Source organism: Lutra lutra, chromosome 6, assembly GCF_902655055.1.
Source record: "Lutra lutra chromosome 6, mLutLut1.2, whole genome shotgun sequence".
NCBI lineage: Eukaryota > Metazoa > Chordata > Mammalia > Carnivora > Mustelidae > Lutra > Lutra lutra.
The window spans coordinates 49,695,853-49,722,135 of record NC_062283.1 but is presented as its reverse complement, the minus strand read 5'-3'; the positions used below and the strand labels follow the sequence as shown (position 1 = coordinate 49,722,135).

The window sequence follows — 26,283 nt, the reverse complement described above, 5'->3', positions numbered from 1 at the left end:
CACAAAAATAAGCCTTTGGAGCAACAATTTCTGTTTTTCTCTAAAACATAAACACTACTAGATAATGAAAACTGAAAGAATCCCATGTTTTTAGTTCCAAAAATAATAAACATCTTCACATAAATAAAGGATTTTCAAGGATACTTATCAGATCAATATGCAATAGCTATTTATTTTAATAGAAATAGTTTATATTTTAAAAAAAAGTAGGATATGATAACCCACCACAAAAGCAAACAACTTCAAAAACACTTAACAGACTTACTGTCTGATCTTGATGGGAATTTATGTTGATGTGAATGCTAAGTTAATAGTTTTAATAGGCATTTGCTATTTTTCCTGTAAGTAACTACAATATTATTTTTCCTCTATCTTCGATATGGTTTTCAGATGATAGCAGATAAAAAATACTCTGTGTAACAGAAAGTGATTCTATATATAACACTGCTAATTGAAATATAGGCATATGTGCATATATAACTTCTGAAAGTTAAAGTTTTTTTTTAAACTTTTAAACTTAAAAAAGTTTTTGCAAGTTAAGCAAAACCAATGTCTCAATGTTCAACTTCCCTCAGAAAACCAAAAACCAAACAAAACCTGAAAACACTTTTCATACTAAGACACTACTAAAAGAAACGAAGTAGTCTTGAAATTAAGGCAATTAATAAGTGAGCAACAGGATTATGTGAGCACAGACATTTTCTCAGGGTATCCTGGTTCCTGCACAGCTCCAAAAGCTTTTCAGTTAACTTTATAACCACAGCATGCCCCTGAGACATTACTTAATGATTACAGTCCTAGGCAAGCACTTAAAAAACATTTATAGGTCAAATTTTCTTAACAAGAGACCAATGTATAATTCCATAACCACAAACCAAATTCTCTCTCTCACACACACAGACACACCCACACCTTTAAGCAACTTTCCACATTAATAAATTATGTAGACCACCTTTTATCTATGGGAGGTCTATATGATAATGACAATAGATGTGATAATCTGGCACTGGGGGAGGGTGGAAAATCCCTTTAAAATGGTGATACAGTTTTATCCCATTAACAACAAAATCAAAAAAAATAAGGAGAGAGAGAGAGAAGAAAAAAAAAAATCCTTCCCTCCTCCCCCCACACCTGGCACATAAAATCTCTGGCTAAAACTGCCCTCTGAAAAACCTACTTTAATTCTCAATCTTAAAGCAATAGAAGAGAGAACCATGCAGCCTAGAGACTGACAGCGTTACTTAGCAAAAGCAGAAAGAGATCGCACGTTGCCAAGTTCTCTTCAGAGGACCCTTCCAGGGTAGCAGATCCTTGTGTTTGACGTAGGAGAGAGGGCACCCATGTTCTGCTGGTTTTTGAATGAGAATTACGAGGTTTTACTGACACCACACAGCAGATCAGTGTCAGCTCTCTGTAGCTTGGAGTCCTGGTCTCTGCTTGGGTGGGACTTCTGTCTTGCCCAGCATGTATGATATTTTTTTCTTCCTAAAATCTTAAGTGCCACACTGATGCTAGCTGATTAAATGATGTGACCTTCCCATAAGGCCCATGCATCAAGTTGTGGTTTCTAAAGTGAAAATATTTTCACTTTTTAAAAATACCAGAGGAAGATATCGTGCAACTGCCTTGCTAATAAAGTCACGTGAACAGAAATCCAGTCAAGTAAGGTAAGAAATGTTTTCCCTAAGAAAAACCTCTTCTACAACAGCTTCATTTCATGTCCTCCTGTTCTCAACTAAAATGGGGAACAATTCGCCACAGGCCTCTATATAACAATATGGGCACACTTAAAACCCACTATGTTAAAGCATTCTCTGGACAGTTCAATTTTATCTTTAAAAATATGGTGACATCACAGAGGTTGTTTTAGGATCATATCATAAATACCTTAGGAAAGTATTTGGAAAGTGATTTATTTCAGCAATACTATTTACAAATAGGGCTCCAACTGCCTGGTTTCTGCAGCCTCAAGATACCTGGCATTTTAGCTGACCACTATTCAAATGAAGACACCTGGGTTACACAATGCCTTCACATGGACCAGAGAACATGTATCCCAGTGTATGAGGCAGGTGTACTGGTCTCAGTCTATGGTTTTGGTTTGGCTTAAACATTTTCTGCTCTATGTAATTCTATTTCAATTTTGAAAATAAAAACAAATCAGTTTAGAGAGACTTTGTACTAGAGATACATTATTTGTGGGGACAAACTGAATTACAACTTGGGGCAGCAACAGAAATAAACAGTAAAGCGGTTCTGAGGTAAGCCTTTTTACCATGGCCTCTACAGAGGTGGGAAGGGTACATGTTTAGCTAGGATGTGACTGTATATGTTCACTAAAACATCAGGTTTCTTTGATCTTCACTGAAATTAAATCAATTCAATATGGTGATAGTGATTACTTCATGATGATCAGAAGATCTGACTGGCTGTTGATGACATCACAGAACTGCTGGGACATGTTCCTTGTATACAGTTGGTTACATGTGTCTTTGATAAATAAAAATGTGGAAATATTAATATCACTTAATAATGCAGTTTAGATTTGAAGATAATGTTACACTAGAAATCTTTAGCAGGAGGCAGGGATGGGGGAACACCAAAGGGAATTTTTTCTTTTCTGCCTAGGAATTTACGATGATGTGCATAGAATTTAATGTAATATAGACAATTTAAGTAGAAAAATGATACTTTAAATTATCATCAGTAAGAGAAAACACCTCACGTTTCATACATTTTAGTCCAGTGACTAATATTTAAAAGTCAGAAAATATATGGTAAACAGAACTCATGCAAATAATTTTAAAACTTTAAGCTAACACAAAAGGTAATACCAACCTATTTTCAAAAATTTGGAATAGCTTTCACAGACAGTGAATGAGGACTTTTGGTTCAGAATAGCATATGTATTTAATCATTATGTTTTGGTCAGTATCTTAAACATGAATTAATTTTGAACTTTCAAGGATATTAACTGCCATTTCTTAGGTTAATTTTTAGAAAAAAAAAAATGGAAGCAGAGAAGTCTTACCTAATTTAAATAATCCATTACCCTTCCAGTGACTACAAGGCACACTTTACTGAATGGCTAAGAAATAGCTAAGTTTCAGTCCTACTCTGAATTTTATATTATGAAAAATGGTTATAAGATTCTATCCATGATATTAGGTTAAACTAAAGCTACCTGATAGAGTAATGTCAAACTGGATTACATCTCAAAGTCTAATAAAAAATAGACCCAGTACTTCAGTGCTCCTTCTGTTTTATATTTAGAAATTATAAAAATAGCTATTATTAGCAGACTATTATTATTATATTAATAATACAGATTATTCTACTTAATATTTTAGGAAGATTTAAAAATTTTTTTATATTAAAACTAAATGTCCAACAAAAGCCTGCCCAACAAAAACCAAATTAAGATCTGAGTGGTTCACAAATTGATCTGCCACTTGAATCAAGAAAGACAGTCTCACTTAGACAATGACATGTTTGGTCTACGTTGGCCGCAGAGGCAGTGGTATCAACATCATCACCATCAACATTACAGCATCTACACACACATTTATCTCATTTTTCTCATAGCAGCCGGTTTTATAGGACACTTAGGGTATTGCTAGTCTTTGGATTCAAATGAACAATGGCTTGTTAATTAGGCCACCCAAATTTGGCTACAGCAGAGATTTTTTTTTTAAGAGTTTTTATTTATTTATTTGACAGACAAGAGATCACAAGTAGGCAGAGAGGCAGGCAGAGAGAGGAGGAAGCAGGCTCCCCACCAAGCAAAGAGCCCAACGCGGGGCTCGATCCCAGGACCCCGGGATCATGACCTGAGCCGAAGGCAGAGGCTTTAACCCACTTAGCCACCCAGGGGCCCCTAGAACAGAGATGTTTTAAAATTTCCCAGAGAAAATACCAGATGTGCATCATGATGAATCAACTTGACACAAAAGGCTGTATTATTTCCAACAAAACATCCAAGCTGGGACACTCACTACCTGTGTGACCTTGGGCAAGTCACCTACCTAACTCCTGGCTCTCAGCTTCCTTGCACTAAGATGGGGATAATAATAGCATCCATGTCTCAGGACTGTTAACAGGATTAAAGACAGAGTTTAGAGTAATGCTTGACAGGTAGTAAGCCCTCCATAAATATTAACTGTTGTAATTGCTTTTTTTAGAACATACACCCACACCCACCCACCCACCCACCCACACACACACACACATAAATAGAATTAGTGATTGTCTACACTACCATCTTTATTTACCATAATAACATTCTTATTATTTTCCCCCTCTGGTCCTGGAATATATTAAATGTAGACGACTTGTCCACTTGGAAACTTTTATTTTAGTCACTGGGTCTCAAGACACTGAAGTTATGTCAAGATATTCTTTATTACTAAATTTCATTAAAATCAATCAACTCCTTCCAAAGTAATCAGAAAAGAGACAACACAGCATGATAAGTGGTTTATTTTAGAAGAAATGACCACTTTATTTCTCTTCACAATCAAATAAAACAATCTCTGCAGCCATTAATGGTAATGATGCCTTAGTGCTTTTGAGTTTACAAAACACTTTCAATGCACTGGTGAGAGAGTTCCACCTACCTTTGCTTTTTCTTACTTTCAAAAGAACTTTCTCTAGAGAGAGCCACATTTTTCAATGTACTCATGACTGGGAACACAGAGAGGGAGGCATCTACAAGCAGCAGCACCAATATTATTACTTTGGCCCATTTTCTTATAAGTAGTTGAAGTAGTTTTTTTTTTTTTTTTTTCCCCTACACAAATTCACAGAAAATCCAGAGAAATAATAATGTTTCACAAAGGCACTGGACATGCTTCAATTTCACTAGGAAGAAGGCAACTTGATTACTGTCATTCAAGTACTCAAAATTTGCCAGGGTTCTACAGAAAACTCCAGAGACTCACTCATCAAGCTCTCCCCAAGTCTCTGAGGCAGCCATTGCCAGAGAACTTTGTTTTTCTAATAGCAAATCCTCTTATGTGAAATCTCAACTTTGCAAACCAAAAACAGGAAAGTCTGACAGACCAATTAAGGAAGTAAAATCAACAGTATGATAGCCTTCCCTTAATTAATTAAGGGAAACCTCCCTAAAATGGGTCTGGGAAGTTCAGGAGGGGAAGCTCTCATTGCCTACCACTCAGTCCTCAACTGAAATCCAAGCGGAAGAGACAGAGCTTGCGAGTGGACACTAATACTTCATTGCTGCACAGACAGGAGCAAGAAAGGTTTACCTCCTCCTCCCTAAGGCCCATGACAGTCCAGCCAAGGAGAGACGGTCACAACTCAGCCAGTGAGAAGCCACTATCCTTTCAAATCCCAGTTTACTCCAATGGACATTTTGTTTATAACGGCCTTCCCAAATTCTAGCTTTCCTCTTTCAAAGAATGTTCCTCTCCTTTGTTCTCCAGACTTGTCTATGGTTCTGCCCCAGCTTGCTCGTCCCACCCTGCAATTCTCTAATAAGTCAATCTTTTGCTGGTAAAATAATTGGCAGTTTTACTTTTTAAGGTTAACACTTTCTTCACCTTCAAAAATCAGTGTCGATATAGATTCAGAGATTTTTAAGCCCTGAAGGAACTGGGACTTAAAGGTATCTTATAATCCACAAATAACCATAATAGTAATAAGAAAAAGAAGTTATTTTTCAAAACTCAGTCCCCTAAGTAATGCTATTAAAGCTGAACAAAAGAGATACTATGTCAAATATAACAGCACAGAATTTGATAGCACATCTGATTCTTATTCATTTCTCATGGGAAACAATTCACAGTTTTGCAAATGCTACTTTTATTTGGTCTTATTTTTATCCTTTATGTGCAAATGGTGGGACTAATTGTCATACCGGTCTTTACTGCAAAGTAAAATGCACCTCATGAATAGAACAAGACCCATCCAGATTCATATTGGTCCCATGCAGTAAATTTTTGATATGCAGGAGCCCCTCTGTACAGGGTTAAACCTGTCTTTGTCCATTGTGGTGATGCAATTTCTGCCCTTACTATCATAAATGAAGTCAAATCCAGTGACATTGCACATGGTCCCACCATTTTTATCTAATGTTCTATTTATTAAGCTCACTCCAAGCTATCAAGTGGCAGACATTTCTAGCACTGAGGAACTTACCGTTCATCAAAAATATTTTATTCCTAATCCTCTGGAGCATGAGCCCAATATTTGTTTTTATAAAACCAGGATTATGACATGGAACTCCACTCTGCCTTTCAAAATATGAACTTTTGGAAGAAAAAGTTTACAAAAGAAATTAAATTAAAAAGGATAAGAAGACTATAAGAAGGAAAAGAGGAAAAGACTATAATTCACCATTTAAATAAAATGATGGGAGACAAACATGAAGAGAACAAGCTTTTTATGTTATAGTTAGGCCTCTGCAGGAGAGTTTAAAACATGGCTCTGGTCACTCCAGGTGTCAGTTGTGAATGACATCAGAGACAGACCCTACAATGTTAGTTTCAGGCTCACCTAAAACTTTTCAAGCACCCTTTGACCTCTTGATATTATCTCAGGTCTAACCCTACAAGGGCCCAAATCCCTAGAAGGCTTGGAAATCTCCACATGCCTGGAAATTACCTCCACATGTGTGCATTCAGGCTCAAAGACTGTATGATAGCTATATTAGAAGGCTCTACAAAACAGGCAATCTGGGGCGCCTGGGTGGCTCAGTGGGTTAAAGCCTCTGCCTTCAGCTCAGGTCATGATCCCAGGGTTCAGGGTCCTAGGATCGAACCCCGCATCAGGCTCTCTCCTCAGCAAGGAGCCTGCTTCCTCCTCTCTCTGCCTGCTTCTCTGCCTACTTGTGATCTCTGTCAAATAAATAAATCTTAAAAAAAAAAAAAAAAGGCAATCTCCTTTCTGTACCAGTTACAAATTTCTTTTAAAAATAAAAAAGAAATTGTTTTTCTAATAAAACACAATGAAAATATGAAATAAAAAAATTTTTTTTTAAAAAACAGTAAAAATGGAGAATTCCTACCTTGAACACGTCAAGCTGTTGGTTAATTGTCTCTGTTTCCATACCAACAGGGCCTTGAGACTCTTCATGTTCTTCAGCCTTCTGAAGCAGAGAAGAAAATTCCTTCAGTTTGCTATAGAATTCTTCAAGACGTCCAATTGTCCCTTCAACCTGCTCTTCCCGGGCTTGGGCTCGATCCAGTAACTTGTTGCATTGTTTGCTTAAAGCTTCCAAGTCCCTTTTGATTCCAACAAGATCAGGTGAGGTCTCTTCCATGGCCAGCATCATCTTGCAGGTTTTATTAGCATTGTCGTTGCTGGCTATGAGGGCTTCTAGTTTCTTCAGAAAGGCTTGAATAGCCTCCTTCTGCTTTTGCAAGGTGTCTACATCTCTTCCCACCGGGGCCATGCTATCCAATTCATCATCGAACTCTGCAAACTGAGAAAACATCTCTCGGATGGTATTCTGGAAATGCCCAATGCCCTGAAGTTTTGTTTCCAAGAATGAACACCTTTCATCAACCTGCTGATTCAGTGCACTATGGTCTTGAGCTAAGGTTTCTGCTTGTAATAAAATATCAGAGGTTCCCTTTGAGTCTGAGGCTTCTACCACGAGGTCCTGGGCAAGTCCTCTGACCAAATCTACCTGATGCTTTACAGTCTGAAGTGCCTTCTGCTGGGTCTGCAACACGGTCAGGTACTTGTTACTGTAGGCCTGGGGTCCTAGGGAGTCATGGGCATCCAGCTGTTCCTTTACACACTCAAGCTGCCTTTTAGTTTCTTTGGAAACTTCCTGAAATTCTTTCAACTTTTGAGCCATGCTTTCCAGACAGAGTTTCTTACTGTGAAGTTGTTCAGTGACCATCTCTACCTTCTGGATCAGTGATTTATTCTCATCTGTAACAACCTCTTTATCTACCTCACAGACACTGAGCAAGCTGTTGGCTGCGTTGTTGAGCAGTTCAACCATCCCCAAGTGTTGGTTCATTTCCTTCTGCAAAGACTTTAACTTGGCCATAGCATTCTCAGTTTCAGCAGGATCCAAGCAAAATTTTATTTCCTCCAGGTTATTCTGACATTCGTCTACCCATGGCCGGAGAGTCTCTACATGTTCTTTATACTTGCGGGCTTTTCCCAGTGAATCTTTTACCTTGTCTTCTCGTTCTCTCACCTGCTTATTAAATCCATCCCAATTGGTTTTAATTGTGTTAAGTTGTGACTGTAAGGCCGCCTTCTCAGACCCTTGTGTTTTTAATAAGAGATTTTCACCTTCTGCAATGGTTTTTTCATAAATATTAGATTGAGCAGAGAGAGTTTTACTAAAGTCTTCCTGGTCTTTAATTAATGACTCCAAGACATCAAGTCTGGCTGATATTGGGGGAGAACGGTTTTGCTCCTCTTTCTTCGTATCCAGCCAAACCTGGAAATCTTGGGACATTTGCTGAAATTGGTGAGAGCTTGCACAGGCTGCCTGAAGGTGCTGAACATGATTCTCTAAAAATGAAATCACAGATATGTTTATTTCACATCAAAATGTAATCTAATCTATGAAAAGCCAAGAGAAAAACCACCAAATAAGGACAGAACCGTCTAAAAGGGAAATGACTTGTTCATTGGTGCGGTTTTTACATATCATGAAGGCCCCACGCAGCAGCACAGAGGGACTGCATGGGTCTGGGTTCTGGCTTAACCCCTCAAGAGCTGTTAGACCCTGGGTGGATGATTAAACCTCTGAGCCTCATCTCCCCAAGTATAAACTGGCAAAATTAATAGAAGCTGCTATGGCAATTAAATGATAATACATGTAAAGTTCTCAGCTTCATGCCTGTCATGGGAACGTGGTTGCAATCATCTCATCATCATCATAGCTAACATCACCAGTATCCCATCAAAATAAAGGAGTAGGTCTGAGACAGTTGCTACAATCAATAAGCAAATCCAATCAATTAAAAAATATATAAACTGAGTATTTACTAGCTGCAAGGCACTTAGTGTTACTTTTCAATCAGAACAAACACAGTAGCCAACTGTGCTCTCTTCAGGAACTCACTCCTGCTGCCTCTGAGCCCCATGGGCACATCTGTCACATAATCAGGGCCATGGTAGGTGAGAGAAGAACCTAGTGCCCAATGCTTCTCTTTCACACATTTCTCTAGAAAAGCTTTCTGTGACAGGACGGAACAGAGTCACCACAGGTAAGAAAAGGACTCGAAGCATTTTTAATAAGTGTATTCATCTGTTCCTCTGGTGCAATGAAACTGTCATGCAGCAAAAACATTAACGGACATCTTTTAAAGACCGGTTTGAAATACCTGACATTTCCACGGTTAAGTGACTTTGCCTATTGTTTGTGCGTTTCCCCCACAGCTGTGTCTGCGCTCAGCAGAGCAGCCCCTCCTTCCTCTGCGCTCTCAAGAAGGGCAGAGGCCCCTCAGGGTCCTAGATTTGGGGCCACCTCCTGGAAAGAGGCACGGCACTAATCTCCGTTTCCGGGAAATCCATGTATTCAAAGATGGACAAACCTGCTTTTTGTTCAACATCCTTAAATAATTTTAAGATGCCTTCCAGTTGCCTACTAAGCTCTGCTTTCAAGTACTCTTCCTTCACCAGTGCTGACAAATCCTCACAGAGGGCCTGGGCCACTTTTATCTGCTTCATTTCCTGCTCTAGTTCCTGCTTCATTTTTTGGGCTGCTTCCAACTGCTGGTTCATAGCCTCAGGGTGTGTGCTCACAGCCACACTGCTGCTGACTTTATTATCCAAGTCACTCAGTTTATCAGAAAGGCTTCTCAGCAGGCTTTGATACTGCGTGCTTTTAACAATGGCTTGGTCAATCCAGCTGCATCTGTCGCTCAATTGTCCCGTGAGGCTGTCCCACTTTTGGGTCACAGCTGCCAGTTGCTCTTTCACGATCCCATGGAAAGAAGGGTGTTCACCAGGTCTGCTCAAGATGCCCCGGCCAGCGGCTGTTAGCTGTTCGTACTGAGGCTTCCGAGTATCAAATTCTTGCAGCAGAATCTAAGGCAAAGAGGTAACGAGGGCAAATAAACACCCAAGTTATTGGATGATTGATTATGGAAAACGGAACTTTACATTTCTAGACAGACAGAAATGGTATTTATCTATCCAGTTTTTGCTTTTGTTTTTTAGTTACTGTTGTCCTAGTTTTTATTTCAAGGGCAGGGCAATGATGTTAAATTAATCCAAAGAGGAGTGGTCTCTATTATAAAAATTTTAGCCAATAAATCACGTTGCTCAGAATGTAGGCTCAGCTCTGACTCTCATTATACAATGAGTGATCCAGAAATTTCCCTTTGTTAGTACATTTCATCTCTCTCAGGGAGACTACCAAGACTAGGGGCAATGATTTCTCCCCAGATACTTAAATATTTTGCTTCCATTCTCTTCAGATTAAGAACATACATGAGCTAGGACATGTTGACTCTCAATGAACAAGATTGCTTCATATTTTCAATACACAGGACTGGCCACACGGCTCTGAGACCATAGTAGACGCAGGGAAATCCGCCTAGCACCACGATGGAGCTTTTGCTTCTACCTCTGACTTATATCTCAGGGATTTTTTTTTTTCCTCCTCGTGGGTTCATCCACTTTATAATTAGACCAGTCTAACCCATGTGTGGTTCAAGCTTCCCTCTTTGTTTTTCTTCTTCTTTCTCCCCTTTTTATTCTGTCTCTCCACCCCCTCAGGGGCATACTGCAGGAGTTTTACAAGTTTCATTATCTTCTACCACAATCAAAATGAATAAAACCTCAAAGGAGTAATTTCTAAACAATAAAAAGCACATACCAACTCCTCATAAAAATGTTATTACTTACACAATCACATTAATATTTCAAAGAAGGCCCTTTTTAACAGGGTCTGCACAAACCACAAGATGACTGAAATGCTCAAGAGACTTGACCCACTCATGGGCTCAGGAGACTGTTCTGGGATGCCTCCTGGCTTTGGTACTCTGGGGGTTTCCCTCTAACCTCAGGACGGTATCTTATGGGTATCTGAAGCATTACAAATACACTTCCAGGCAGTTTAAGCACAAACCCATCCAAAGCTAACGTAATGAAATGAATGTAATGAAATGAAAACATTTGTCTTGTTAAGTCACATAACACTCACCTGCACCTGCTGCCTCTGTGTGTTCAACATATTTGGGTCAATTGACAAGGGCCCAAGAACACTGACCATCAGTTCTTTTTCCACAAGCCACTGTTTTAACTGAGCTTCTACAGTCTGGAACTGGGTTAGATTATTAGAGGATTCTTCCAGTTTTTGTTGTCTATCAACTGTTAACTGATTGAGTTCTTGCCACTTAGAATCTAAAAGAAAAAGATAAAAGATGAAACTGGTGTTTGGTATTTATACATCTGACACCACTGTCTATGTGAATACCGTAGGATATGACTCAAAATGATACATAATGGCTATCATTCGGTCTTTGTAACGCTTCTTACATAGTTGATTAAAGCCTAATCTAAGAGTTAATTGCATTTAATGATACAGATTTTATGGTCCTGGAGCTGTGCGTCAACTGAAGTAAAGAAAAATTTGAATCTGACCTTAGAAGAGTATGTAGAATATGGAATATTCCTTTAGGCAAACAGGATCCAGAGATCCCGCATTTCTTCTAGAAGTCCTATAGAGTCTCTCTGTTCAACTGTAACTGACCTACTAGAACAGGGAACATTAATCCTTTCTTTGAATAGCAAATCTTCAATGATCAGTGCTGGACAAATGACTCCCACATTTGTATATCTACACCAATTCTCTTTTATTCAAATCACACAATGACAACCAGCTGCTTGGAAGTCACAACACTAGGAAATCTCATCAACCCTTTAAACACTAAAAAACAACTTTTTCTTCCTATCAAAACTGGTGGATTCTTCTGATTTTTAGAGTTCTTTGAAAGGTTATTCTCTCTTCCATATCACTGAAGTTCAATAATTCAGAATGTTCTTTCATGATTCTCTTAACTCCTGTCTTCTTGATCATAAAACCTTAAACCTATCCCTTACATTCCTAGTGCCCTAACTCCATTTTGGTCCTCCTCATGTTTTGCCTAGACTAGTGGTTCTCAAACTTCAGCTGCACTAGAATCACTAGGAGGGATTAACACAGGTTGCTGGGCCCCATCTCCCAAATTTCTGACTCAATAGGGCTGAAGAGGGGCCTGAAATTTTGGCATTTCTAGAAAGTTCCCAAGCAATACTGATGCTGTTGCTCCCCAGAGCACACCTTTGAGAACTATCATCCTAGACCACTAGCCTTCTCACTGGTTTCCTTGTAATTAATTAGTGGTTCTCAGCTGCAACCCATCTGGTTCTAAAATAACTTCCTTAAAACAATCACATAAATATGTCACTTCTGTGATATCCTTTAATAACTAAGTTGTCACCACGTAGATGATAAAATATGAAGACTTCTGCCTCACATTCAAGACCTCCCACAAAACTGACCCTAGTCTAGTAATATTAGAGGGTCTGGATCCTGAGATGAAAACTCTTGAGTCCTATTGATCTTACAATTATCATCCAAACAGGCTTCTGCTTACACCAGCCCTTACCTAACACACTCTACTCCCTGTGTATCCCAGCTCAATCTTTCTGTCACAATTCCACTAGACCTTACGCCTCTGCTAGGAATCCTTTCCTGCTGTTCCCACCCTTAAGACAGTTTGTTTCCTGAAGCCAAGAGTTACTGACCAGCATTTGAACGTATTAGTCACTCAATAAATAGTCACTGATGAGCGTGATTAGTTGATGAGACAGATTTTGTTCATGTAGCACAATACAATAAATGGCTGCTCTTAATACAACCAATCTGTTAAAACGTACCTAATGACATCATTCTATATGGTATGTTAAACACAATCTAACAACAACAACAACACAATCAAACACAATCTAACAACAAAAATAATGCAATTCAAAAAGTGAACTGAGAGGGAGAAATACCAAAATCTTATCAGGAAGCTTTTTTGAAATACTCTTTACTCTCAACTCCTATTTTAAAATGCCTTGATAATACTGTCCCCCAAGTAATTCTGATTATCCCAGGTGAGAGCCACTGAATTAGGGACAAATAAATTATAATGCAACAGGAGTCTATGGTTGGATTAACTATACCTTTGAACATTAAGTTTCCTTAGGATAACCTTTTTTCAAACTAAAACATACTTACTGATTTTTAAATTTATCATAGCATATCTGACTCTAATGGAAGGACAATATTTAGCTCAACATAATGGAACAATTGATAGTAAAATAACCATTATAATCATAGTGAACATGCAGCACCTATTATGTGCCAGGTACAGTCTGTCTGAGCTGTACACACATTAACTCGTTGAATTTTCCAAACAATATTATGAAGTAGGGAAAATTACTACCATTGTCTTACATGCATTTCCCTTATCATCATAATGGGAAGGGGTGATAAACTAAAAGGACTTGTGAAGAGAATTCCGTGTTTATGAGAAACAGTTTCTACAGGGACAGGATGGAGATGAGAGGATAACTCTGGATGAAGAATGGAAACTAGCAGACTTCTGTGGGGAGCTACTTTTTAACCCTTTCCCTGACTGGGGAAGAGAAGAACATAAAGCAGGGGCCAAATGAGTCCCCTGAAGGAACTCCAGGGAGGAGAAGGGAGCTTACCTTTTCCAGACAAAAAAAAATACATTTAAAAGGAATATTTAAATTTATATAATATTTATACATATATAAATATAATAAATATAATAGTATATATAAATATATATAAATATAATAAAATATAATAAAGCATAAAAAATAGAAACACTAAAAATCAAGTAAAAAAAATGACAAAAACATGGTACTTGATGCACAGCATTTTATTCACTAGTATCTACACTCTTCATAAAAATAAATTTTGTTATGGTGTTTAGCAAGATAAATACAGGATATGCCCAGTTCCAGCATACTATAATTTGAAACGGCATTTTAAAATTTGCAACATCTTAAACATGAAACATTAAAGCAAATTCAAAATAAATGAGGCTGGTGGATATACTTTTTTCTGATAAAGTCTATGATTTAAAAATGATTGTGCTCCTCATTCACAGACTCTGGGATAAGTGACGTGACATACCAATTTCCGTCAGCATCTGTTTCCACTTGGGGGCCTCAGGAGTGTCTGGGTTCTCCTCCAAGAGCTCTGACAATTTGTCTTTCAATTCCTGTACCTTGTTTACATTTTGCTTCAGTTCAGCTTCAAATGTCTAAACAAGGGGAAGAAAACTCTGTTACAGTATGTCAACATCAGAAGACAAAAACACAATTGTAATAGATGAAAATATCCACTGTGAGTGCTGAAGTGGGTGAGGGACCAGAATTCAGCAGTTAACTATTCTCCTCTCCTTTTCTGAAGCAGCCTTCAACCATCTGATAAAGGAATCCGAAAGAGGAACGCTACAGCTAGGGAGAAAATGACTCTAGTCCCCAGGAGCTGGGAAGAACTTCCTGTTATTCTTAAACAAATCCCTCTGGAAAAAAGGAAGATGACATCAATAATATTGTAACTGATAAGAAAATCAGTCTTGATAAAGGCTGCCAGCTTTGAGAATCTACTAGTGAAACAACACTGTCCTCGGTAACATGCTATAGAATTCAAACATAGACATTTTTGCCACTGATGTCACAGTGTAAAATCATTTCCCCAATCCTGACAGATGGAGAAAGAAATGCCACCTATTAAACAAAGGGAAAGTGTGAGCTATCCTATTTTATGTTGGACAGAACAAATCCCTAATATACCTAAATAAATATTTTCCAATAGCTGACTGGTTAAAATCCAAGACTTAACCTGATTTAAAGGTGGCAAAGTTGGGACGCCTGGCTGGCTCAGCTGGTGGAGCATGCGACTCTGGAACTCAGAGTTGTGGGTTCAAGCCCCACATCGGGTGTAGAGATTACTTAAAAATAAAACTGTTTAAAAAATAAAGGTGGCAAAGGTGCTTATGCCCCAATAGTTCACTCATCTTATAATCTATGTATGTGTAAAACAGGTGACTGTGATCACCACTTTCTACAGAAAGGCACATTAAACAAAACTGGCAAGTTATTTGCTGAAGGTTATAGACTGGGAATCAAAACATGGGTCCTGATGCCCAGGACTCCAATCTGGATGCTGGTCTGTTCTCTTTCGGGTCTTCAGGAAATGTATCTGCAGGATGTACCTTATTCTGCTCCACCTGCATCTTCACAGCCTCTGTGTCTGTCGGTGTCGGTGCCTGGTGCCACTTGGCCGCAGTCTTGTTCATCTTCTGGAGCCACTGCATCATGGCGCTGGATTCTTCCTGAGCCTTTTGCAATTTGGAGAGTTTAGTATTCAGTTCAGCTATTTTGTCCTTAAGTAAAAGGCCAAGATCTTCATAACCATGGCTTATGTCAGTCATATCCTTTTTAATGGACGTCAATCCTTAAAGTAATAAAATAAAATAAGATAAAATCAGACACATACATTTTCAAGATGTTTAGAGGAAAGCTCTAGAAATATAAGTTTGCTTTACATGATATTCCCTTCTATTTTGTCCATATTAAGCCTACTATGATAAAGTCCTAGATTTTTTAGAACTAAAGGGTTAAAAACCCTAAAAGAATTTTTAGAACTACCTTATAATGCTATTTAATAACTAACGATTTAGGTACATTGCATAATACAAGTGAAATGAAAAAGAGATTTTTCAATGGAATGGGAAACCAAAGCCATAAAATGCTATGTATTAAGTCCTTAGGAATCAAACTCAAGAAAATACCTCAAAGAATATTATTCCAAGTGACAAAATATCTTAGATTATTTAAAGAAAAAGAAGAAAAACACAACCAAATACCAAACTAAACTACCAGATTTCACTAACTTGAGATGAACAAAATTACATGGAATGTTATATAAATATACTTATAAGGAAATGACTATGATATAAAATAATATCATTTTAGGGGCCCCTGGGTGGCTCAGTCAGTTAAGTGTCTGATTCTCAATTTCAGCTCACTTGGGGTCATGGGATCAAGCCCCGAGACAGGCTCCACAGTTTGTGCAGACTCTGCCTGAGATTCTCCCTTCCCCCAATCACACTTTCTCTCCTTCTCTTTTAAAAAATAAGTATCGGGGCGCCTGGGTGGCTCAGTGGGTTAAGCCGCTGCCTTCGGCTCAGGTCATGATCTCAGGGTCCTGGGATCGAGTCCCGCATCGGGTTCTCTGCTCGGCGGAGATCCTGCTCCCCCCCGCCCTGCCTGCCTCTCCATCTACTTGTGATCTCTCTCTGTCAAATAAATAAATAAAATCTTAAAAAAAAAAAAAAAAGTATCATTTTAATTCAAAGTTGACATTTCAATATAACTACTGTTCATCTCTAAAAAGATTTTCTCTCAAAAAAAAAAATCAAAGCAAAACCAAAGTTACTGTAATCGTAAGCACTTAAGTTACTATTCACCTTTATTTGACAAAATATCTTGAGTATCTGTGGCTGTTCCTTCACCATTTAATATTACTCCACCTGTAAAAATAGTAACACTGAAGAAGTCATAGATTTCTATAGTATTTCTACACATTAATAGTAAGTAGATGGCATTAAGTCAAACCCCATAAACAGTAATCATTTAAAAATGTTATTACTATTTGAAAATATAAAATATTGATTCAATGTCTAAATCAAACAAAGGTCCATTATTTATAGATCCTTTCTGGTATATAACATTCATTCTTTTTTTTTTTAACTTACTTCCCAGTTTAATACACTTATACACAGCACTGATACACTGTGGGACTGTGAAAAAACTTAATTTGAATTATATAAAATGGCTATATATGACTCATTTATATAGATTTTAGGCAGCAAATTTAGCATTATGTATTTAGTTCCATGAATACTTTTGAGGGTTTCCTCTATCTTAAGCACTCTATTACCACAGGGAATTCAAAGATGAAAAAAGAACCTAAAGGACATAACATTCATTCTTAAAGTGGTTATGTGATCACCTTAAACATTAGAGTTTAATAAGTTTAGATTATATACATTCATCATTAAGTATTAAACAATTTTGTGAGAGCATTGTTTTACTGCTACTTTTAATAATAAAGTCCTTGAAGCTCAAAAGTTGCTCACTGTGCATGTTGCATGAAGCATAAATGACTGACAAACCCTTACTTAAGGATTTGAAAATTGTCTGGTACAGTTACACAGTGTTATTATGGGTTTAATGGAAGCAGAAAGAGGTACAAAGACATGAAAAGTTAAAAGGAAAACAAACAAACAAATCCTATTACTAAAACCCACATTCTGTCAACACAGAGAGAGAAGAGCACAATGGTTAGGAATGCATGGACTTTGGTCTATGACTCACCTGAATTTAAATCCCAGCCCCACTAATTACTAGCTGAGTGACTGGACAAATTAATCACCACCCCACCACACTGGTGGGGATAATAATACCTAACTTTTGAGGCCACCATGGTGTATTAAAGACAGTTAACTGATGGCCTAGCAAATAGGAACTACTCAGTAAGTAGTAATTAGTACTTCTCTTTAATTATATAAACATCTAGCCTTGGCTCCTTTTTCATAAGCAGAATATTAAAATACTCAATTAGACTTTATCAGGCAAGTATGCATTGGCTGCTGATCTACAAAACACAAAGACATTTCCTAAAACTAGCCACAGGAGGACAAGTTTAAAACAGGAATATTTAAATATCTGAATCTTAATCTGAGTTTTGTCTCTTAAAAAAAAAAAATCACAGACATTGGCATTTCAGTTGAAAGTGAAAATATCCTGAGTCAAGACTGATTCCTACTGTGCTTGGTAGTTATCAAGAGTAGGAGGAGGGGCGCCTGGGTGGCTCAGTGGGTTAAGCCTCTGCCTTCGGTTCAGGTCATGATCTCGGGGTCCTGGGATCGAGCCCTGCATTGAGCTCTCTGCTCAGCGGGAAGCCTGCTTCCTCCCCCCTTCTCTCTGTGCCTGCCTCTCTGCCTACTTGTGACCTCTGTGTCAAATAAATGAATAAAATCTTAAAAAAAAAAGGGTAGGAGGAAAAACAGAAACAAAAACCTTACTTATTGCAAATATATAGTGGACATGAAGAACTAAAAACACAATAGAATTCCTTTTCTTTAAAAAACAAAACACTTGACATTTCAGGAAATCTGATTAGAAGAGAAAGGAGAGATCATCACGCCATATAACTATAAGTACGCTCTGAAATGGGGTTAATAGAGCGGAATAAACGGTTGCAAGAGGCCCAGCTGCAACACCAGTCTCACAATAGGGGCAGATGGAGGGCTGGGCAGAGCAGAAAAACCACAGAGGGTACTCAGAGACTCTCAGAATAAAGATATGTGATCTGCCTCCATCTATTCTTGGGGAAAAAAAACCCCTGATATTAACAATATAAATGTTTTAAACTTAAAAACATATCCACATCTTAAATTAATTTTAAAGAATCATTACTAATTCCCCACTTCTGTTGAGTGGCTCAATCGTGCCAATTTAGATACGCTGGCTAACCCATTACATAATTTTCTTTGGGAACACTGTAGAAAATAAGATAGATGGCGATTTTTCAAAATACAGAGATCTACTCTACAGAAAAGAGCTGCTTCCTTCCCTCACCTCTCTTTTCCCAGGAAACTATACTCATTGATCAAATATTTCAAGTAGAATTTGAGTTATCCCCATTAATTAAAGTAGAAAACAAATTGGAATCTGATCTTTCCTCTTCCCCAATACAATCCTCCTTATTCTTACTCATTAATCTGGCTACATTTTAACTGTAGTCTCTATGAAAATGAACCATAAGAGGGATTTGAAATTTGATTAGTACAGATACTATTCCATGTGCAGAACATACTTTTAGGGCATGTATAGATGCCATCTTTCTTGTCACTCTCCCTTTTATTTCTGAGCTTATTTTATGCATTAGTTTAAAAATTAAGGGAAACAGAAGTAACATGGGTGGACCCAGTTCTTAGAGGGTCTGCCATGGATATAAACAAAACACATACCTGATTTCACCGCTGCTATTGCCTTCGCGGGGGTAGTCACAGCGCTGATTAGGTTACATAGTGAGATCCCACTGTTGTTTACTTTCTGAATCTCTGGTGTTTTTAAACTCCACTTTTCTTGTAATTTCTTGAGATATAAAAACACAGTATATTTCAATCTTCATAATATTTTCAAAGCTACACATTATAATTCAATTTCTTAAACATATCTTAAAGCAATGATGACTGTGGGTCCTGATTTGTGGGGGAGTGGATAGAAAAAAAGGCACCATGCCTAGGTGTTCCAACAGCCCAGGTGACTGTTAACACTGTTAGCGGTGAGAAGTGAGGTATGGTCCATTCGACATTCTGCTCCTAGCCACAATGCAAGTCAGGCTATTTCTAGCTGCCATGGGTTCCAAACTAACTGTCAACTGTCAGTCTGAAAACTGCACTTGGTACCAGCCAAGTTACAAGAAGAAATGTGCCAGAAATGATTTACAAAAAAAAAAAAAAAAAAAGGGAATTCAGAATTCTATTTAATAGTGAGTTTTAATCCCCAAAACTTCAATGAATTTTTAACAGCATGCATCTCCATAAGGTTAGAGTGGGAGAACTACCATAACTGGTCATAAGTTTTATGACTTGGATCAGATGACAAAAGACTTGTGCAGTATCTGTACTAGAGAGTCAAACAACTTCTATCTTCAAATACTAGTTCCAGGGATATACTGGAGCTAGAGTTAAACACTGACTTGAAGAGCAAGATCCTTTACATAACACTATGAGAAGCGGTATTAAAAAACTCACTGAAAGTAAGTAGAGATTTGGTGGGGAAGAAAACTTGGGTACTGAAACAGTCAGCAACTCACTAACACATCTCTTTTAAAAAGCAGATTAACTCAAAATGTGTGCTCTTCCTCCAAAGGATTAAAGCTATGTCATGATTTCCAAATATAACCAAAATATACCAAAGATAAAATGGGGATCTAACTTGTTAGATAAAGGGAAAGAACTAATAGTCTTTTCACCTCCCATTACTCACACGGACAAAGAAGAAATTAGTAGTAGATAACAATTCACCTTAGTTTCTTCTAAAGATTTTCCTAAATCCTCTGAACCAAAAGAAGGCTGCACAATGGGAACTCTTTCCGTTGTTTCTTTTATCCATGACTTCAGTGACTTAACAAGGACTTGGAAAGCATCCATCTGTTCTTGACAAGAAGATACCGCTTCTTTTCTAGATAACAAAAATTATTGAAGAATTTAAGCCATGGAAAGAAAATACTCCAAAAGAATAATTACTAATAAATAAATTTATTATTCCTGTATCAGGCCCTACAATTAAGGGGAAAAAAACTCCCCCCATGCAAACTCTAACCCTGGATAAAAGGAGGAGATGTCTCATAGGAACCAAGTGAAATCAACTACTTTATTCCTTAGGCACAATCCATAGACAAAGATAGGAGCAGTTAAGAAATCCATAACCCATACAGTAATGGCACTTTATAATGCTACATAAACTCTAGGGCTATATAAACAGTTTTAACGTTATTTAGATTCAGCAAGCTTTGATCTGTCCACTTTACATGGTACTTAATGCCAGCAGGCACAGAACCAGCAGGGAAACACTTACAAATCACCAATCTGAGGAAACAATGCCGCCACCTAGTGGTTTCTACACGACACTACAGTCACTTTAGCAGATGGATAAACCAGGTGCTTCAGAGAGTCCAGACTGAACTCTTCAAACGTGAGGTGAGACCAAGGGACTAAAGAATGTTAATGACTGCCTCCCCGACAGATACTCAGAAAACTCCACAGTGAACCATATGGATCTTTCTGCATATTAAGCACCATGGAGGGAGGGCACATGCCCAGCACATGAACAGCTATGAGGACAGATCCATTTGGTAGGTGGGTGGCATGTGAGTGGCATGTGGATGGCGTGTGCCCAAGTGCACGTGTGTGGAATACTGGCACAGAAGGGTCCACTGCAGCTGGACTAATTACTGATGACTATGTGGTTTTAAAACTGGACCCTTCTGGAAAAAGAAACCACCCAGAGTTCACCTCAAAAAACCAAGAATATACTTTCCATGTGATGTGAGTTAAATATTATGTGACAAGATGAAAAACGTAGCTCTGGAAATAGTAGTAGAGAGTGCTCAAAAGTTTTAGGCAGAGCATTCTGAAGAAATAAAGAAGAGTTAAAAGATAACTATTTTCTATCTTTGTGGGGTCTATAGAAAAATCAGAGGTATACTCTACACTAATATGAGATCAGAAAGAGAGAAGTCTAGTTACAAGATTTATCCCTGTACTGCTTTTTAGCTCAACTTAGGTGCATTCTCTTGTTTCTTATCTTGCTTGTTCATGGAGTCATTTCTTACCTACAATTCTTTAAAAATAAACTACTTTACCAAAAAAAGAAAAAAGCCATCAGAAACTATATTGAAATTGAGCAGTTTCTGAATTAAGCCCCAAAAGCAATGAACCATGAGCTATCTCTCAAGGTTATTTCTGCTTTTGCAAATAAAATTGTGGTATTTGCCAAAGGCTTCAGAGACCACATTGATTTTAAATTATTTTCAGTAATACACGACCACCACTATTTTCTACATAATGCTTTCTACTTTAAGGTTAGACTTATCAAATTCCCATCCTAAATATTCTAACAAAAATGCACTCAATTTTAAATAGGAAAATAATATAAAAGCACTTACAAAGTAGCCCTATGCTTATTCCCAAGTTTTGTCTCAGGTTTCTACATAAGCAAATAAAAATATTTCATTCTTTAAGTTTTAAGTAGATTAAAATCCAATTTCTTAAGTGGTGCTTACTTTTCTTTGATGGTATCCTCCATTTCCTTGAACTTCTTTGACAAATTATTTGTTTTTTCAAAAACCAGAGCCTTATCACCTGGCAAGCCATGGCTAGATATCTCCTTCAAAACATTGTGTAAAACTTCAAGATCTTTCTTGTGTTCTAAGAATTCAGCAGTTGATTCCTACAAAGCATATGGATATTTAATCAATTTAAGATGTTGTTAGATCTCCGGATGGCATTCTATCAAGAGGTACGTATAGGACTGGAATGGCTCTACTCAGAATTTCACAGAATGATCCTGCCTATGGTCAGTACTCTAAATATAAATAGACAGGCAGTTAGGCTGTCTGGAAGAGAACACAAGTAAATTTATTTAATTTAAAAATCCATTATAGTCTGTCTCTTTGTGGGTTCTGGCATATGATACTTACATCATCTTTAATATGTGGGAAGTATATGTATGAGAAACAGTGTTCATTTCTAATCAATGAGCAAAGGCTTTAAGGAGAAGATGGGGTTTGGGATTTTTGAAGTAGACAGGACAGATTGGTAAGGACAGATCCTTACCAATCCATCAGCAATGAAAATGATGACTGCTAATTTCATGTTGCTAATATATGTGTGAGCTGGTCTGAAGTGTTCACACGCTTATCAACCTCGTGAATATTAAGGAAGACATACCTGCATATACTGAGACAATTCAGTAACATCTTTTCCTGGCACATCAGCCTCAGTGAGAGCCTGAGTTTTTGTTTCTAAAAATGTCTGGAGCTTTTCTGAGAGGTTCTCAAAGAGTTCTACTTTGGTTTTTAGCTCCTCCATTTTGGCAAGTTTTTCTTTCTGTTTACGACTTGCTTCTGAAAATCGGACGGACAAGTCCTTCATCTTGGCTTGCAGTGAGGAGGCAGTGGATGGATCTGTGGTTTCCATGAATTTCTTCAGTTTTTCATTCATGGCATTTATGCTGCTCTGACGACCTGCGATATCCTGTTCCAACATCTGAAATGAACCAAATATTGCGTATGTTTTATCATGATGTTTACAAACAATGTCAGACAGTGTTAAAAAATGACCATACATAACCACATGAGCTTGAACAACCTGTGACTAAGGAAAGTTAAGTGTCGGGGCTGACTGACAAGTTTGATCTGTCCCTTGAGGAACACCATCCCAAATCTCTTCAAGACAGAGTGGCGAACAGCTGTTGAGTTGCCCAGGCAAGGCAGGAGACGGCTGCTACTCCGCAACCCTTGGGATTTAACGGAGCCTAGGGATTATCCAAAGTCCTAATTTTTAAAAGGCTAGACAACACCAGGATTGATCTGATTAACCTCGTGTGCAGCTGGCTGAAGCTGTGATAAACAAGATAGGCCTCGGGTATGTGTAAGCCCCTGTAATGAGTTACATTTGTGAGAAAGTATACGAAGCACTCTCTCTACTTCTTGAGAAAAAAACTGTTTCACACATGTGTCTCAGAGCAACCACTGCTTTTCACAGTTATATTCAGGAAACTTTCTTTTCTTTATCCTTAAGTTTTTTTATCTTTAATTTACCCATCCTTGGGACTATTTAAGTGGGTTGTTTTTTTTTTTCCCATCTTAGTTTTTTTTTCTTGTCAAATGTCACTTACAATGTTTTTACTGATGACATCCTGGAGAGCAGCAGAGTTCAAGGGCACTTGACCTTGCTCTTTCAGAGAACTTTCCACACTTCCCATCCAGTCCAGCATTTCATCCAGGCCATCCTGCACACTCAGTGAGCGGGTCAAGGTTATCTGCAGTTTTTCATTTCGTTCGTTAACAGACTTGGATAGATCATCATATCTCCCAACAATGTCATCTAGCCCAGAAAGATCAGAAAGTGTTAACCACAAAGCTCTCTTTGCCCTATTCCTTTTCAAAAATACACTATGGTGGTTCACACAATTTCCACACCGAAAATGGAAAAGAAAAGAGGTTTAAATGATAAATTCAAAATGTGAAATCAGGGCACCATCTAAAACCTTAACAAAAGAAGAAAAAGATCTCAGTGAAATATAAAAAAACTGAAGTATTTTTTTAAGAAAATAGTTGATATATATGTCATCTGCATTCAAAAAGAGCTTTTGGGATGCACAAACATTTGAAGTGCCCCAGAAAAATGTTAACAGTCTAAATAGCCAATCTTTGGTTCTCAATCTGAAATTTTCAAATTAGCCATACTATTAGATAACTACATGGAAAAAAGAAAAAGGTGACACTCATACACAGCTATTCTCAAGGACAATACACAGCTATAAAAAAATTTATCAAGAATTAACCTTTACATATAAAAATTATCTCTCCCTTGTGCATAGCATACATTCTCCCTTCCTTCCTCTCTCTCTCCCACACACACACACACACTTAAGCTTTTGTCAACCTTCACAGTCTAAGTAAAGTACTTGAAAGCACAGAAACTGACAGATGCACACATGAGAAAACAGATATATACAATGCGAAAAGAGATCAGGAAAATCCACTGAAAATAAGAAAGGTTGAGATTACGATTCTAAAATATAAGTCGAATTTATGTGAAAAGTTTAACAGTAGACCAAAGGGAAAAATAAGTAAGGTTAATAGGTTGACCTATCTCAGATGAGCTTAACCTTATTTTCAATTCTGAAGACTTAAGATGTTAAACATGCTGTTCTAGCCTAGTTTTCACTCAAACACAAAGTTCTATACTTTAACATCCCACATTTTATACTGCAGACCTATGAGAAGTTCAAAGAACAGTGATTTTTCATGTATTAATCTCTCTCTGGAATAAATCATCAATTTATTACTTATTGTCCAATAATTTGAAAAACATTTTAATTATTTATGAATGCTTTAGTTGGATATATTGTATGTTCAGTTAGAAAAGTCTTGACGGCAAAGACCTGAGAATGAAAACATTTTACATGCTGTGTTTGGCCCATGGAACACAATCTATAGAAGCAGTATTGTCTTTGATTATTTTAGTGTATCATGAAAAAACACTTTGACAAATTTTCACTGAATTGAGAGGTTAAGATAAGCTAATTTAAGGCAATAGTCAATGGTCCTGTCAGAGAACAGGATGAAGCCCGGGAAAGTGCAGAGCAGGGCGGGGGGCAGGGGGTCTCAGGGGGATGCACTGAATATGCTATCAGCAGACAAAACAAGAAGCAAGTTCAAACATAAGCCCTTCTTTGGAAGTCACAGAGAAAATACTCTGAATTACAGGAGGTGACGGATTAGCAGGTGAGCTGCCTCTCAGGTGGGCAATTCTGCTGTGTCGGAGGGTAAATCAGCAATCTAGTTAGCCTTGAGCAGTGCTTTCCCAAGCAAAGTCAACTATTGTATTGAATGGGCACGTTTTGAGTGTTATTATTTTTGTATTTCTTAGTGATGAAATATTGTCACTGAAATGAATTCTTGCTTTTACTAAGTAATTATTATTTTAGAAGAAAAAGGTACAAAATGAAATCTACTCTAAGACTTATTTTTTTAAGTGGTTGATTTTCTTAGAGGTCAGATAGAGCTTAGAGAAATTCCTTTATATCTTAAATGTATTTTCACATAGTCCTAGAAACTTATGCCAGATAGAAGTTTTAAAGTCTTAATGTATAACATGTGGATTTTTAAGCTAATAAAAACCAAACTCTGTACCCTTAACAATGGGGAAAATGCCTCTTCAAATAACAGAAGCACATATATATAATAGTCTTTCTTTTCCTCCAAATCTCCATGCCCAAGTCCTTATAGCAGTGGTTGCCAATGTGGGATGACAAGATGGTGCTCTGGGATGAGGAACAAAATACTAGAACTTCCATTCATATTTTTATCTTATGCTTTTAAATGATATGTTCTTGTGCTTTATAATTATAACACACATAATGTGATAAGATAGTGTATCTTATAAATACACAGGTATACATGGGGTATATGCTGAAATTCTTTTGACAGGGATGCATGCTCAAAAAGTTAAGCCATCTTTAAGAATGAAAAAAAAGTTTTCCTTCCATAGACTGGTTTTAGAAAAGGAAAGCTTCATCCTTCTCCTCATCTAAAATTTCTGCTCAGATTTTAACTCACACATGCTTTGGTGTGAAACACAGGTCCAATCATCTTACAAAACTTATGCTTTTCATTTCATGCACAGAAATATGTAACAACCTTGAACTACACATTAGCAAATCAACACAGAAAATACAATAAGGCAGCAAACATTTATTGATACCCCACTGTGCATTTAATCTAAACTAAATACAATCACGCAATAGCTCTTCTCTCAAGAGATAGCGACTCTAACGTGAGAGGGCACAGAAGCGCCAGTATGAATGGGTACAAGTTTTTAATATCAAAGGAGAAAACGGGGGTAATCAGAGTCCTGTGAGACCACTCAAAGGCTTCCAGAAAATGGAGAGGTGGAAACACTGTTT

The 26,283-nt window shown here is 37.6% G+C and overlaps 1 protein-coding gene across 1 annotated transcript in view; it reads right to left on the bottom strand.

Annotated features, from left to right (window-relative positions):
- The window catches only part of DST (dystonin), a 487,169-nt gene that overhangs the window by 86,568 nt on the left and 374,318 nt on the right, over window positions 1–26,283 (bottom strand). The window contains 11 exon segments of the mRNA XM_047733080.1: window positions 7,028–8,499; window positions 9,528–10,023; window positions 11,144–11,343; window positions 14,138–14,267; window positions 15,225–15,466; window positions 16,482–16,544; window positions 19,050–19,176; window positions 20,112–20,268; window positions 21,872–22,038; window positions 22,539–22,856; window positions 23,488–23,696. Of these exon segments, the coding sequence (XP_047589036.1) occupies window positions 7,028–8,499; window positions 9,528–10,023; window positions 11,144–11,343; window positions 14,138–14,267; window positions 15,225–15,466; window positions 16,482–16,544; window positions 19,050–19,176; window positions 20,112–20,268; window positions 21,872–22,038; window positions 22,539–22,856; window positions 23,488–23,696 (3,581 nt within the window).